General features: G+C 40.4%; 1 protein-coding gene across 1 annotated transcript in view; it reads right to left on the reverse strand.

Moving 5' to 3' along the window:
* Positions 1 to 1278: 1278 nt before the first annotated feature.
* The window catches only part of MTURN (maturin, neural progenitor differentiation regulator homolog), a 37228-nt gene continuing 25593 nt past the window's right edge, over positions 1279 to 12913 (reverse strand). The window contains exons 2-3 of the mRNA XM_077269005.1: positions 10138 to 10260; positions 1279 to 6946 (exon numbers count right to left, since the gene is read on the reverse strand). Of these exons, the coding sequence (XP_077125120.1) occupies positions 6836 to 6946; positions 10138 to 10260 (234 nt within the window). The 3' untranslated portion in view covers positions 1279 to 6835. The remainder of the gene's footprint in view (positions 6947 to 10137; positions 10261 to 12913) is intronic.

Consider the following 12913-nt stretch of genomic DNA (forward strand, 5'->3'; position numbering starts at 1 on the left):
AGACCAAAGCACAGATTTCCACTGGTCTAATGTCCATTCCTTGTGTTCTTTAGCCCAAACAAGTCTCTTCTGCTTGTTGCCTGTCCTTAGCAGTGGTTTCCTAGCAGCTATTTTACCATGAAGGCCTGCTGCACAAAGTCTCCTCTTATCAGTTGTTGTAGAGATGTGTCTGCAGCTAGAACTCTGTGTGGCATTGACCTGGTCTCTAATCTGAGTTTCTGTTAACCTGCGATTTCTGAGGCTGGTGACTCGGATAAACTTATCCTCAGAAGCAGAGGTGACTCTTGGTCTTCCTTTCCTGGGGCGGTCCTCATGTGAGCCAGTTTCTTTGTAGCGCTTGATGGTTTTTGCAACTGCACTTGGGGACACTTTCAAAGTATTCCCAATTTTTCGGACTGACTGACTTTCATTTCTTAAAGTAATGATGGCCACTCGTTTTTCTTTACTTAGCATTTGTATTATGGCAAGAAAAGAGCAGCTAACAGTCTATTCGGTAGGACTATCCGCTGTGTATCCACCAGACTTCTGCACAACACAACTGATGGTCCCAAACCTATTTATAAGGCAAGAAATCCCACTTATTATTAACCTGACAGGGCACACCTGTTAAGTGAAAACCATTTCCGGTGACTACCTCTTGAAGCTCATCAAGAGAATGCCAAGAGTGTGCAAAGCAGACGTCAAAGCAAAAGGTGGCTACTTTGAAGAACCTAGAATATAAGACATATTTCCAGTTGTTTCGCACTTTTTTGTTAAGTACTGTATATAATTCCACATGTGTTAATTCATAGTTTTGATGCCTTCAGTGTGAATGTACAACTTTCAAAGTCATGAAAATACAGAAAAATCTTTAAATGAGGTGTGCCCAAAATTATGGTCTGTACTAATACTATATATATATATATATATATATATACATATACACACACACATACATATACACATACATACACACACATACATACATATATATACATACACCAGACTGAACTCGTCTCATAAGAGACCAAAAGAATCCAGTTCTTAAATTCCAACTGCCCAATGCTTATCTCTCCAACATACTCTGTTGGTAGATGTTGGCAGGACCCCATACACTGGAAGGTAGGCTAGTCCCGCTAAAATGGGCGAGCTTGGCTAACTTTAATCCAATGTTTATGGGTGACCTGAGAACGTTTTGCTATAAAAATGCAACATAAGATACTGGAAAAAATGTGATTAGTTTAATGGCAGATAATGCCACCATGAAATTCAATCTGTTTGAAATGACAGACATGACACTTTTTGTCAGAGTGTAGATGATTTATTAACCAAGACCCCAGTCCACAGATAGAAGCAAACATCTTTTACATGCAATGCCACCACAAACCTTTGTCTACATGAAATACAAAGCATTTTTTTTTTTTTTTTTTTTGTTTTACATACAGCTTGATAACTTACACAAAAGATTAAGTTGTTGGAAGCAACTTTGGAAACAATGCAAATCTGGATATGGTGTTGAGTTATGAATACAGTAGGCTTGTAAAAGGGAAAATACACCCAAACAGGGGGGTTAGGCTCACTTATGTCTGAATAATATGCAATATTCTGCCTTGTTCTGGCATCTGTGACCAAGAAACCAATTTAAGTCAACATAATGGCTGCCTACTGTGCCATCGATTCAGCAACTATATTATTAAAGGGTATGTTCACTGGATAACATCCTTTAACTAACTATATACTATATATTATATATAATTTATATATTAATCCAGCATGGTAAATAGATTTGATGATTTATCTTGTAGTGATCCATAGTTGCATTCACAGTTCTACAGGTTGTTTCAGGAGACAGTCAGCAAGCTGGTCTAACAGCATGGCCGATCTCCTGTACAGCAGTGCCACAATTTAATTTTCATGTATGTAAGAACTATACATTGTTTGGCACAATCATGATGCTTTCCAATTTTCAGTACAAGCTCCGTGAAGAATGTGCACCAACAAGGAACGATGGGATATTTCTATTTCAACCACGCAGAATTATGAAGTCAGCTCTTGACTATAATACAGTTTAGTATTTATAGAGGTTAAAGGTAGTCCGTCAGCAGTTTAGAATTGAATCTATATGCCAAAAAGCTAGCCAGTTCTAGATGGACATAAAAAAGCGGTTTAAACATATCTTTTTGTAAATTGTATGTTTAACCTTTCATCTCTTTTGCATCGAGATCCAAGTGCCTAGAAATCAGTAATTTCCCTTGCAGTGTCCCAAGATCTCCTGAAACCCTGCCCATGAGCGGACCACCTTCAGTGCACTTGTTATTGCACTCAGGTGGAATAAAAAAAAATAAATAAATACAATTTTTCTAGGTCTTGCCTACACCCTTTTTTTCAAGTTCTAGGGTCAAACCTGCTGACAGATTTCCTTTAAAAAAGTAACAGGATGTGTTTTGCAAAGATGGACCATTTTTTAATTTAGCTAAATTCTATGCAAATAGCAGCGTGATTTTAAAAAGTAGACATACCCCTTAAATATATAGCGTTCAGAACTTACCAATGCAAAATTAAATTTTTCCAAATAACTCAGCCAAAAGGTAACCAACATATTTTGGGTGTAGTATCCTTTTAATCGTAACATGGATATGAACGTGTTGTTAACCTTGGAGAGGCACTACAAATCTGAATCATTTCAATGAGCATGTACACATTTTGTAGAATAAAAATAATATTTAAAAATAAATTAAAAGGGTCCGCAAAGACCTCAAAAGTCAACCTCTCCGGTTATTACACATATACATAACAGTAGCCAATCCCACCCAACTTTGTATTTCAAAGATTTAAAATAAACATCTGATTTAAAGAGTCTTTACTATGTCAACCTATTCTAGACTGCGGGAAGAGTCAGCCGCACAGAACAATGACACTGACAACAAGATGGAAGATCTGAGCGGATATTAGCATTTGTCTGGTGCCAAGTGTCAGTCCGTATGTGGAGATGAATAGTCAAATGTGTTCTGGCAATTGGTCAGACTGATCCGGTTATTGGCTTATGGCTTCTGGATGAGTGGATGAGCCAGAAATCAAATTTCAGAAAGTAATGACTTAATAGTAAGTGGACTGAATGGAGGATAATGGAATACACTTTTAGCAACAAATGATTCCCAGATCAGCTGTATTCTACTCCGTTTGCGCAAATCTTTCCAATATTCAAATTCTAATCATTCCGGCTGAGATAATGGTCTCATCAGGAGGATAAGATCCTATATAAAAGAAGAACAGACCAGAATACCTGATTCTTAACATGTGATTAGGCTTTGGACCACAGATTTCTGCACTATTTCTTATGCATGACTTCTGGAATTACATTTTAAGTTTTTAGCGAAAATGCAAAGCAGGTAGATCTTACAGCAGTAAGTCTGCCATATACTGTACTCCATTAAAACAGTTTTCCATCACTTTATAAAAACTTCCCAGAGATGAGATCTTTATAAAAGAAATAAATAAGTACTTCTTACCCTCCCTAAACTCTCCCCACTCTAGTGATCTCCATCAAAACTAGAATTGATAGCGTCTGGTCTTTTCTGTCCACGGACCACCAGCCATGGGTCAGCTATGACTTTAGGTGACCGGACGTCATTCTCCTAGAAGAGGGGATCCTGCGAATGGTGGAATCAACAATCACGTGGCTCTACAGACAAGGCGCCATTACTTCTAGCTCTGGCAGAGACTATCCAAGCAGTGGTACAGAAGTGGAGGGGTTATGGAGGGGTAAGTAACATTTTTTTTTGTTTAATAAGGTGGTGGAAAATACCTCTAAGCTTCTCTGACCCATTTCTAACTTACAATATCTTCCTTCTGCATTCTAGGCAATTCTTCACAGATTGGTCTCCCTGCCAGTGTAGTTTCTGTACTGAGAGCTCTCCGACAAGCAAAGTATTAAGAGTCAAGGAAATCCCACTACTGTGAAGATGAACACAGCAGGGGGATCAGATATACGACTAACCAACCAACGTATGGAAGGTGATATGGTGGACATGATAAATGAACCGCAATAAGGAGTATCTGCCCGCCTGCACTGGAGCTACACTTTTCTAACACTTCCAGATAGAGCTATTGCAATGAACATGACAGCAACTGGCACTTACTGCTACCAAATTACAGCATTTACAGAATTTTACCATTATCAAGAGTGCGCTCGGCTTGAATCGATTTTTTTTACAAAAAGTATGCAAGCTTGTTAGGAGTGTGGGCAAGGTGTCTTGTGACTTTTATAATCTGTTCTGCATTTATTCCTCAAAATAAGGCTTGTGGGGGGGGCTAACTGACAAACATAGCGCTTGACAGTCTTGTAGTTAGGCAATGGGTCATAGCAACCAGTTCAGCATACAGCTGATCTAATGCAGCTCGGCAGCCGTCAAGCCAAAAGATTCCCCATCTTAGAAGGTGTTAACATTTTTCTAGAATTACATTTAGATGGAGAACTCCTAAATAAGCCATCAACATTATGCAATTTAATCAACTTTTTTTTATTTTTTTTTATCAACTTACAAAATTAGAGGTTGTTTCTAGAAATAGCGACACTTGTTCACGGGAAGTGTCCGGTATTCCAGCGCACCACATTGTGCCTACTTTTGGAGAGATAAGACAGAGGGATTCATCTGCAATAAATGGCTGCACCCTATAGCACTATACAGGCATACAATGGCATAGCGAGTACAAAGGAGAAGGGGGGGGGGGGGGGGAGTACTTTCTCTTGCAGGCTATCGCATAGTGATCTACAGCTGGAGTAGGTCAATGCATGGTGTATACCAAAAGGACACCTTTGGCATACAACAAGTAGATGAAGTCCTATAGTTTACAAATTAAGTTTATGGCGGTCAGAAGTGGCACCATTTCTGGAAATTACCTTTAGAGACTTAAGTTGTGAACAACAAGTCTTCTTATTTTACAAATCTTGCTAAATTATTAACTTTGTGATTTGTACTCACTTTAGACATCTTACATCATATTCTGACAATAACTGTAGCTTTGAGGTTGCAGGGTACATCTTACAAAATGAATTAAAGAAAAAATAAAGTATCATGTTAAATTAATATTACGTTGGGAGTATGCAGTTGATCTACATGCAATATTGTCATAATCCCCCCCCACACTTAAACTGTAGAAATATGTTATGTGGTGTCAGCCCCGCTAGCAAAAAAAGCAACAGGAGTCTGGAATGCAAGATATCTATGCATGCTATACTAATATGGCAAACTTGGACACGGTCGTCACAAGATCCTTGTCGCAGAAAGTGTCTGGATAGAATACAATGTAAGATTAATAATGAGTGTAATTTGCTAAATATATCAAGGTATATATTTCCTGCTCTGTGTAATGAATTCCAGTTCAACCAATACAGTGCAAATTATGCAGCCCAGCGGAGGCCACCAGCATCTCACGAATGTCTGCAGAATATCCTGCTGATAACTGGCAAGTGAAAGGCCGGTTTTACACGTCCAATATTCACTGTCCGAGTACAGGCCACGTTGTCTAGGTTGGCCAAAGGTCTCCCGACTCAAACTCAACAGCTTCATGGACATACACAAAGTTGTCGAGTTCAGATCTGGACATCGTAGTCTGCACCCAGGTCATAAATGTTGGATGACCTTATTCTTCAAGTCCACCATCACTACCACGCTCTTAGCTGGTGCAATGCCCAACTCGTAACAAGTACATTATGGAGGGATAGCATTACTCACAGGAAGCCATGACTTTTAACAGCAGAACGTATATATGTGTACATTAAACAAAATTCAGTGTGGGGCTCTCTCTCACAAGTGACGTTCTTTATAAAAAATAAAAAAAAAATCCAAAATGTACGGTTTGTGATTTCAGTCTAGTCTATTTCTGATGAGAAATACCAATCTAATAGTAATAATGAACTTCTGCAGTTTGGAAGGACTTTTTCCAAGTACAGAGCTCTCATATTTTTACCAGTGTCTGTTTTAGTAATAAATAATGTATACAACATTTGTAATACATTAAATAATTTATCGAATGGACTACTTATTGGCCACTCTGATTTATAACATTTAGATAACAAAATAGTCCCTTGTTGCATGGGGTGTAAGAGTTTATTAAGCCATACCACCTCTAAACTCAGGAAAAAGTGTATTTACTAAAGGAATCCATTTCTGGGGCTATAAACTTTATATGTTAATGTCATTATTTTAGAATCGGATTGCTCATCCAAGAGGGAACAGTTATTACTTCGTACGCCAGTGCTTTCTATTGCTTCTTTATAAGGTAAGACCACCGGCATTCTATAACGACTAGCCAAATTTGACCCATTGCTCATTTTGGGCCTCTAGGTATCCTAGCTAAGTGATGCCCTTTCTCCTTCATGGAGATTTGATCACTAATAATGGCGTTTGCAAAAAATCCTATTATACTATATGGAGTTGGGAATGTGTAAAAAACAAGACATTAGATTTCTATTTGGTCTTCCTTAAAATAGAAATAATATTCAGTGCTCGCTATGTTCACTTAAAAAACATCAGTCAGGAATACTAACTTTGGGCCATTTTGTTTACAACCAACATTTATAGCTCCCCATCCATTGTTATCAAATCAGTAAATCGTCACTTACAAATCCTATTAGTCAGATCCATTCCAAACTGAGCCCAACAACCTCAAAAACAATGATAGAAATTCTAGAATCGGAAATGGATGGAAAGCAACAAAACTCCCATGGAAACGCTGCTGTCGGCAAGCCTGATGCTCTGCTCGCTGTGAGTGTTTCTGCATTTTTGTCAAAATGTGTTTACTATTACATTATGTTGGGTTTGTTTTCCTTCCTATAGGGGATAGCCTAGGTCTTCTACTGCTGGCTGACCCCCATCTGCTGGTGATCTGCCTCTGGTTCCTCCTCCTCCACGTCTGCATTGTATTCTTCAAAAGTGTCGTCATCCACATCTGGGAGACCAAGTAGCTGTAGGAAATAAAAAACAGAATCCATCAGAGACCAGAACCCATTACGCAAATAATATTAATAGCTCATAAGAAAAACAGCCAGGAGCAACTTATTATACCGTTCTACATTACTAACATAAGCATTGTTGGATCTAAAGGCCTCCAAACATTAGACTAATGGTGGTCTAACCTGCCGATTATCGACAGGTTCATCAGGCATTTTAATGTATCTGGGGGCGACCCAACTGATTATTGTGGGAGATGATAATTGGGCATGTCTTATTCTCCAGGAGATAAGCTGGCAGCAGAGATGTCCATCATCGGCTTTTTCATAGAGAACACGAGAATGAACACTCATGTATGGGAGAGATGGATGAGGTGGCGGACGGCACGACGATAGGACAACAGCCATCTTATGTGTATGGCAGGCTTAAGGCATAGCTCTCCTGTACCCAACAAAGTTTTCAAGAGAAGAAAAAGAACCTAGCAGAATCTTTGACATTAAAAAATAGTAATGTGGTGAAAGACATTGCGGTTTTTTTCCTCCCACAGCAATATGACATGGAGACTACCAACAAGTTGTGTGTATATAGAAAACACGGAAAATGGATTTTGTATTATTGGTGTTAACATGCTAATAGTGAAAATTACCCATCCGACAACACACTTTCACTTGTATGAAACATACTAAAAGTTGTTGATGCCCTTTAAATGAACGTTGACCAAATCTACCCATTTTCATGTATGGATAGAGGATGTTTCCCCTTCTTTAACTTTCTCCCATATGATGTGGGGTGAGGGAAAGATCGGCAGTAAGAATTTTAAAGGCAGATCCTACTACATGTGAGATAAGTGGCTGCCAGAGAGCTGAGCACTTGTGTAGGGGGAGATAGATGACTAGCAAACACCTCTCTCACATGTATGGCTGGCTTTAAATTAGATTTTAACATTAAATTTCAGAAAAGGATAAATTATCATTTATATCTGGGGAGAGCCATTAAAGAGGATGTTGGGGCCTAGGTCTGATCCTCACTCCCGGAGCTTACTGACATTACAAGTGCCGGGAGAAGAGCGGTGCTATAACAGAATGACCTACAATGCTGTAGTGCCATCCCAGGTTTTGGGGTATGATGCCCCGGCAGAGGAGAAAAAGTAAACACCCCCAGAGAAGAAGCTGTTGTTGGCTCCCTCTTGGTTGAATAGGAAATTAGCACATCGGGCGCCATAAACTTTACACATCAATAACTCTGCAACGAAGAAATAAAAACTATGTTTTATTCATCTCTTCAGCTCCTTAATGATGAGGTAACCAATTGAACATGCAAAAAGTAGCAACAGGTCCTCTTTATTCTATACTTTGGGAGCCATTCGATAACCACAGGTGAACACCTGTGAGCCGTGACCCCCACAAATACAAACAGGAGCCCTCCGCGATTTTGGTTATTTCATTATGGTGAATAGTGCTTGGTGAATAAGGCATGGCTCTGCAGAGTGCCTGTAACACAATAAGGGCGCAGTACTCGCTGTATTGTGAGCAAAGCGGCAGTGAAACTGTTTCATTGTCTTACACATGGATAATGCAATATAATCATTAAGGTGCTGGCAAGATCCGGCAACCCTCATCACAAGTCTCAGAGCTTTAGCATACTGCGGCCAAGCCAGATATTAATACAAGAGTCAGGGATGAAGCACTCCATCTATACGGCTTTATCTGTAGCCCAGAATTACACATCCTCGATTGGCTACAAGAATTTTATTAAGAAAAACTTTTATGTAATCAAACAAATTAAATTCCTGGCTAGTTTGACAATCAAAGTGTCAGAAATGGATTCTGGTCAATGGCAAATAGTAAAGACACGGAACATGAGAGTCATGATGAGAGGTCTCTTTAGAATGGACATTTATATGTATTTTTTTTGCAATCCCTAGGGCCAGAGATGATGCCAATCACAGGCTGCAGTGGTCCTGACTTCTGAATGGAGAAGGAATTGCTTCCGGAAGCAGAGATCTGCTAGATTTGCGGGGGAGAGGGGAGGTGAGTATGCATTTATTTTTCATATTATCCGTTTGTTATAGAAAATACATTGGATGTGTTAAAAATAATAGACAGCCCCTTTAAACTTTATTTTAGGATTATATTATGTGATCCAGTTAAGGTCATATTCAATACGTAAAAAGTTAAAGGGTGCAATGTCCCACCTGCAGTCACCCAAGTATGTTCTGTTGGGGTTAAATGACGTAAACTAACAGGACTTCAAGAGAAAGGAACATGGAAGATTATATTTGTGGCATATTACCTTTGTAATATAGGATTTACCATTACATAATGATCACACAGGGAACAATCTCTGGGACTCCCACCAATCCTGAGAATGGAGAGGCTGCATCATTTTTAGTTTTCCCTCTGTCACAGGGTGTTGCTGGTAAAACAGCTGTGCAGGTAACCGCTGTCTGGCCTATCCACCTGAAATGAGACGTACTGCAATAGGTGGCCTGGGAGTGCTCCTTTCAAGAGGATACAGGACTGAGTTGAGACCCCTTTGTTCTCAAAGATTGGAGCCCCAGAGATCATTAAAGACAATCTATTAGCAGGATATCATCCTCCCTCCTCCCATAAAGAAAACTATTTATAGGCTCATGTAGTTCATTCAAAGACAAATCCAGCAATACCTTTACATGGGCAGTCTGCTCCTCCGTGACTGAGAAATCAGTGTATGAATTGATATGCAAATCAGACTTAAGAGCTATTTGTAGATCTGAAGCCTCTGTCACTCCAGCTCCATTTCCCGCCCAGCACCACCACCTCTTCCTTGACCGAAGGCTCCTTTGCCTGACTTCACAAAACAGAGCCAGTGAGTCAAGCCGTGCGGAATACAGCTGGAGTCACATACCTATTTCTCAGTAACGGAGGGCCGGACTGGCCATGTAATGGTATTGCTAGACTTCTCTTTGAAAGAGCTACTTATGCATATAAATAGTTTGGGGGGGGGATGAAATCCTGCTGACAAATTCCATCCAAGAAATGACGTATCTGAAGATGGGAATATCTCATTAATGGATTGTGGACAAGTGGAGTCATCAGCAGGGGACTTTGACTACTATGACAATGTACAAGTATCCAGTAATCTAGATAAAAAACAAAGATTTATTAGCACATAAAATACAGAGAGAGCAGTCATTTATGTTTACTGGGCAACACATTGGACTTACTGGCCTAAAAGACTTGAAGACTTTCTCCAGTATTTCATGAAGAGTTTTCTTCCCACAAGACGAAATGTAATCCTGAGCTAGCTGCAGGAAAGGCAAGCAGTCTTCACTTTCACTCCACACATGCTGCAAGACAATGAAGAAAATAATACCAATGAGCCATTATACGCCGCAACTATAAAATATGTAATGTAACACGATCGAGGCAGACTCCGCAGCAGGGGTAAAAGGTAATTCCCGCCTTATGAATATGAGAAGACATCAAAGGATGTTTATTTTTACCCATCGGACTGTCATGTCTTCTGCCCACATATGCGCCAAGCACAGAGAATGCCCCAATGTGTCTTGCATCTGATTATAGTGTTCTGCTAGCACAACTATTGGAGATCTTTGTGTCTACAGGCTTTATTAATCAAAACTAATAATGGAGAGCTCATCATGTAATGTTGTGTAGAATGAGATCAAGCGCTGGCTCAGATGGTGGTCTTCATTTCTTATTCCATGCTTCTAGCAACATCACAAAAAACCTTCTACCTGGTCCAATAAGTCGCGGTTTTGCCATGCACCAAAAAGGACTTCAGTATTTTACAGCATTACTGCGGATTGGCTTGAAAAGTTACCTGTATCAATTAATCTCAAAATATACCTTTATAAGAGTTTGATATCCATTTACTGATCCGAAGCTCCAAATCCTCTACATGCACCTAACAATTGAAGGGGTTATTCCACGACTCTAAGGTCTTGGCCCCATACGCAAAAAATAACAGGCAGTTTGTTAATAACTACCTGCCGGTCCTGCCGACTCAGAGAGGTCACAGGCAATTCCTCTGCTTCCACTGACATCACGTCAACAGAGCAGCTTCCGCTCTTCCGTTCTGTTAATCGGCATGCATCTGCCTCTCCTGTACAGGAAAGTCAGTGATTTTCCCTGCATCATTTCACCATGTGTCAACAGAGCAGTGCCTTCTTTTCAGGTCTGCTCTATCATCAGGGCATCTCTGCCAGTATCATGCCGATTGACAGCCTGCTCCCCACTGCCTAACTGCGGGGAGCCAGCTGTCAATCAGCAGGGCGATGGCAGTGACACTCCGTGGGCAGAGCAGACTAGAAAAGAAGGCACTGCTCTGTTATCATTTCACCACATGTTGTCGGGGAAATTGCTGAATGAGCTGGGAGCATAAAAAAACAGACAAATACATTTGTTTTTAGCCCCATACACAAAATAAAAGCCCTGGATAACACCTTTAAAACTCTGGCTGCCTGTAGTCCCCAGTTTAAAGCTCACTGCAGTTGACTTGCACATTGTCCTCAATGATAAAAATGTGACTATAGCCCTATTGTGTTGATGCTTGTGTTTTGTATTTGCCAGGAAAAGCTCCCAATGTGTACATTACATATGGCTATGGTTCACCTATCTGCCATGAAAAGACATTTAATAACAAGCATATCTGCTCAGTTCACTAATTTAACTCTTACTTGTGATTTCAGGTAACTTTTTAGAGTAAGTGTGTACATGAGGAATAACACTATTCCTGGCCATTATATAGCTTGTACCCAACATTTTTAATCAATTTCCATCACTGTGGACTCCATCTGCATTTTTCAGTTCTCTCTGAGCTAGTGGATTGAGACACGCTGTTATGATGTCTCGTATACACAGAACAGAAATATGAGGGCTTCCTGCCCTCTAATCAAATCATCAAAAGCATCAGCATGGTGGACAATAAGTATTGGTACTGAACTGTGTGGCTGTGAATCCAGGACATAAAACGTGTTGTCTTAGGCCTCTAAAACAGGTCCGTTTTTCACAATCGGTCACAATCCGTCAAAATGTTGAAAAGATGGATCCTGTGCTGATTGTAAAAAACGGATGCACTGGAGCAGTTTTTTTTTTTTTTTTTTAAGGTTCCAGTGCACCCTAGAAGGCTATGTGCCAACGTTGTGTATGTGTCTTTGCCGCGGTTTTTCGCTGCAGAAACGGATACACAACACAACCCATGATAAAAATAATGAAAAAAAAAAAATTGTGATATTCTTACCTTCCGGCGGCCTGCGCAGCCCCTGCAGCCTTCCCGATGCTCCGTTCCCAGTGATGCATAGTGAGACGACCTGTGATGACGTAGCGGTCTCGCAACTGCATGCTCAGTTTGAAAAGACTGCATCCGTCGCCGGATTCCTGCTTTTCACAGTCAGCGATGGAGCGATTTTCCGACGTACAGAAAAAACGTTCACAACGGGTGAAACGTGTGGCCATCCGTCACAATCCATCGCTAATACAAGTCTATGAGAAAAAAACGATCCAGCAGCACATTTGCTGGATCCGTTTTTTTTTTAACAAAACGACGGATTGTGACGGGAAAAGAAAGACGGAAGTGTGAAAGAGGCCTTATCCGGTCTTCTGAAATGAACTGCGACCCAGCAGCCTGCTTTTCAGGGACGGTGCACTCAAACTTGATTACAGTTCAGACCCATAGCATCACTGTCCTGAACTGTGCGCTTCCCAAATTCTTATAAGAAATTGTACAGCACATCCTGCATTGTACTACTGTACCCAATGTATTATATATTTTAGGAGTCAGTGTCTATTTCATACCATCTCCGCCTCCACCAAAATGGACATCGACTCCCAAGGCCCTGATGTCACATGAAGTGGGAGAACAGGTGGCAGAAGCAGTCTGTGACTGGGGAGATCGTCACACGGCAAATCAAGCAGGTAAGGCCTGCCGATAAGTGCTTAGCTACTTAAAAACAGGGCTGTGGAGTCGGTAAGCCACGGTTT

This window comes from Ranitomeya variabilis, chromosome 6, assembly GCF_051348905.1.
Source record: "Ranitomeya variabilis isolate aRanVar5 chromosome 6, aRanVar5.hap1, whole genome shotgun sequence".
NCBI lineage: Eukaryota > Metazoa > Chordata > Amphibia > Anura > Dendrobatidae > Ranitomeya > Ranitomeya variabilis.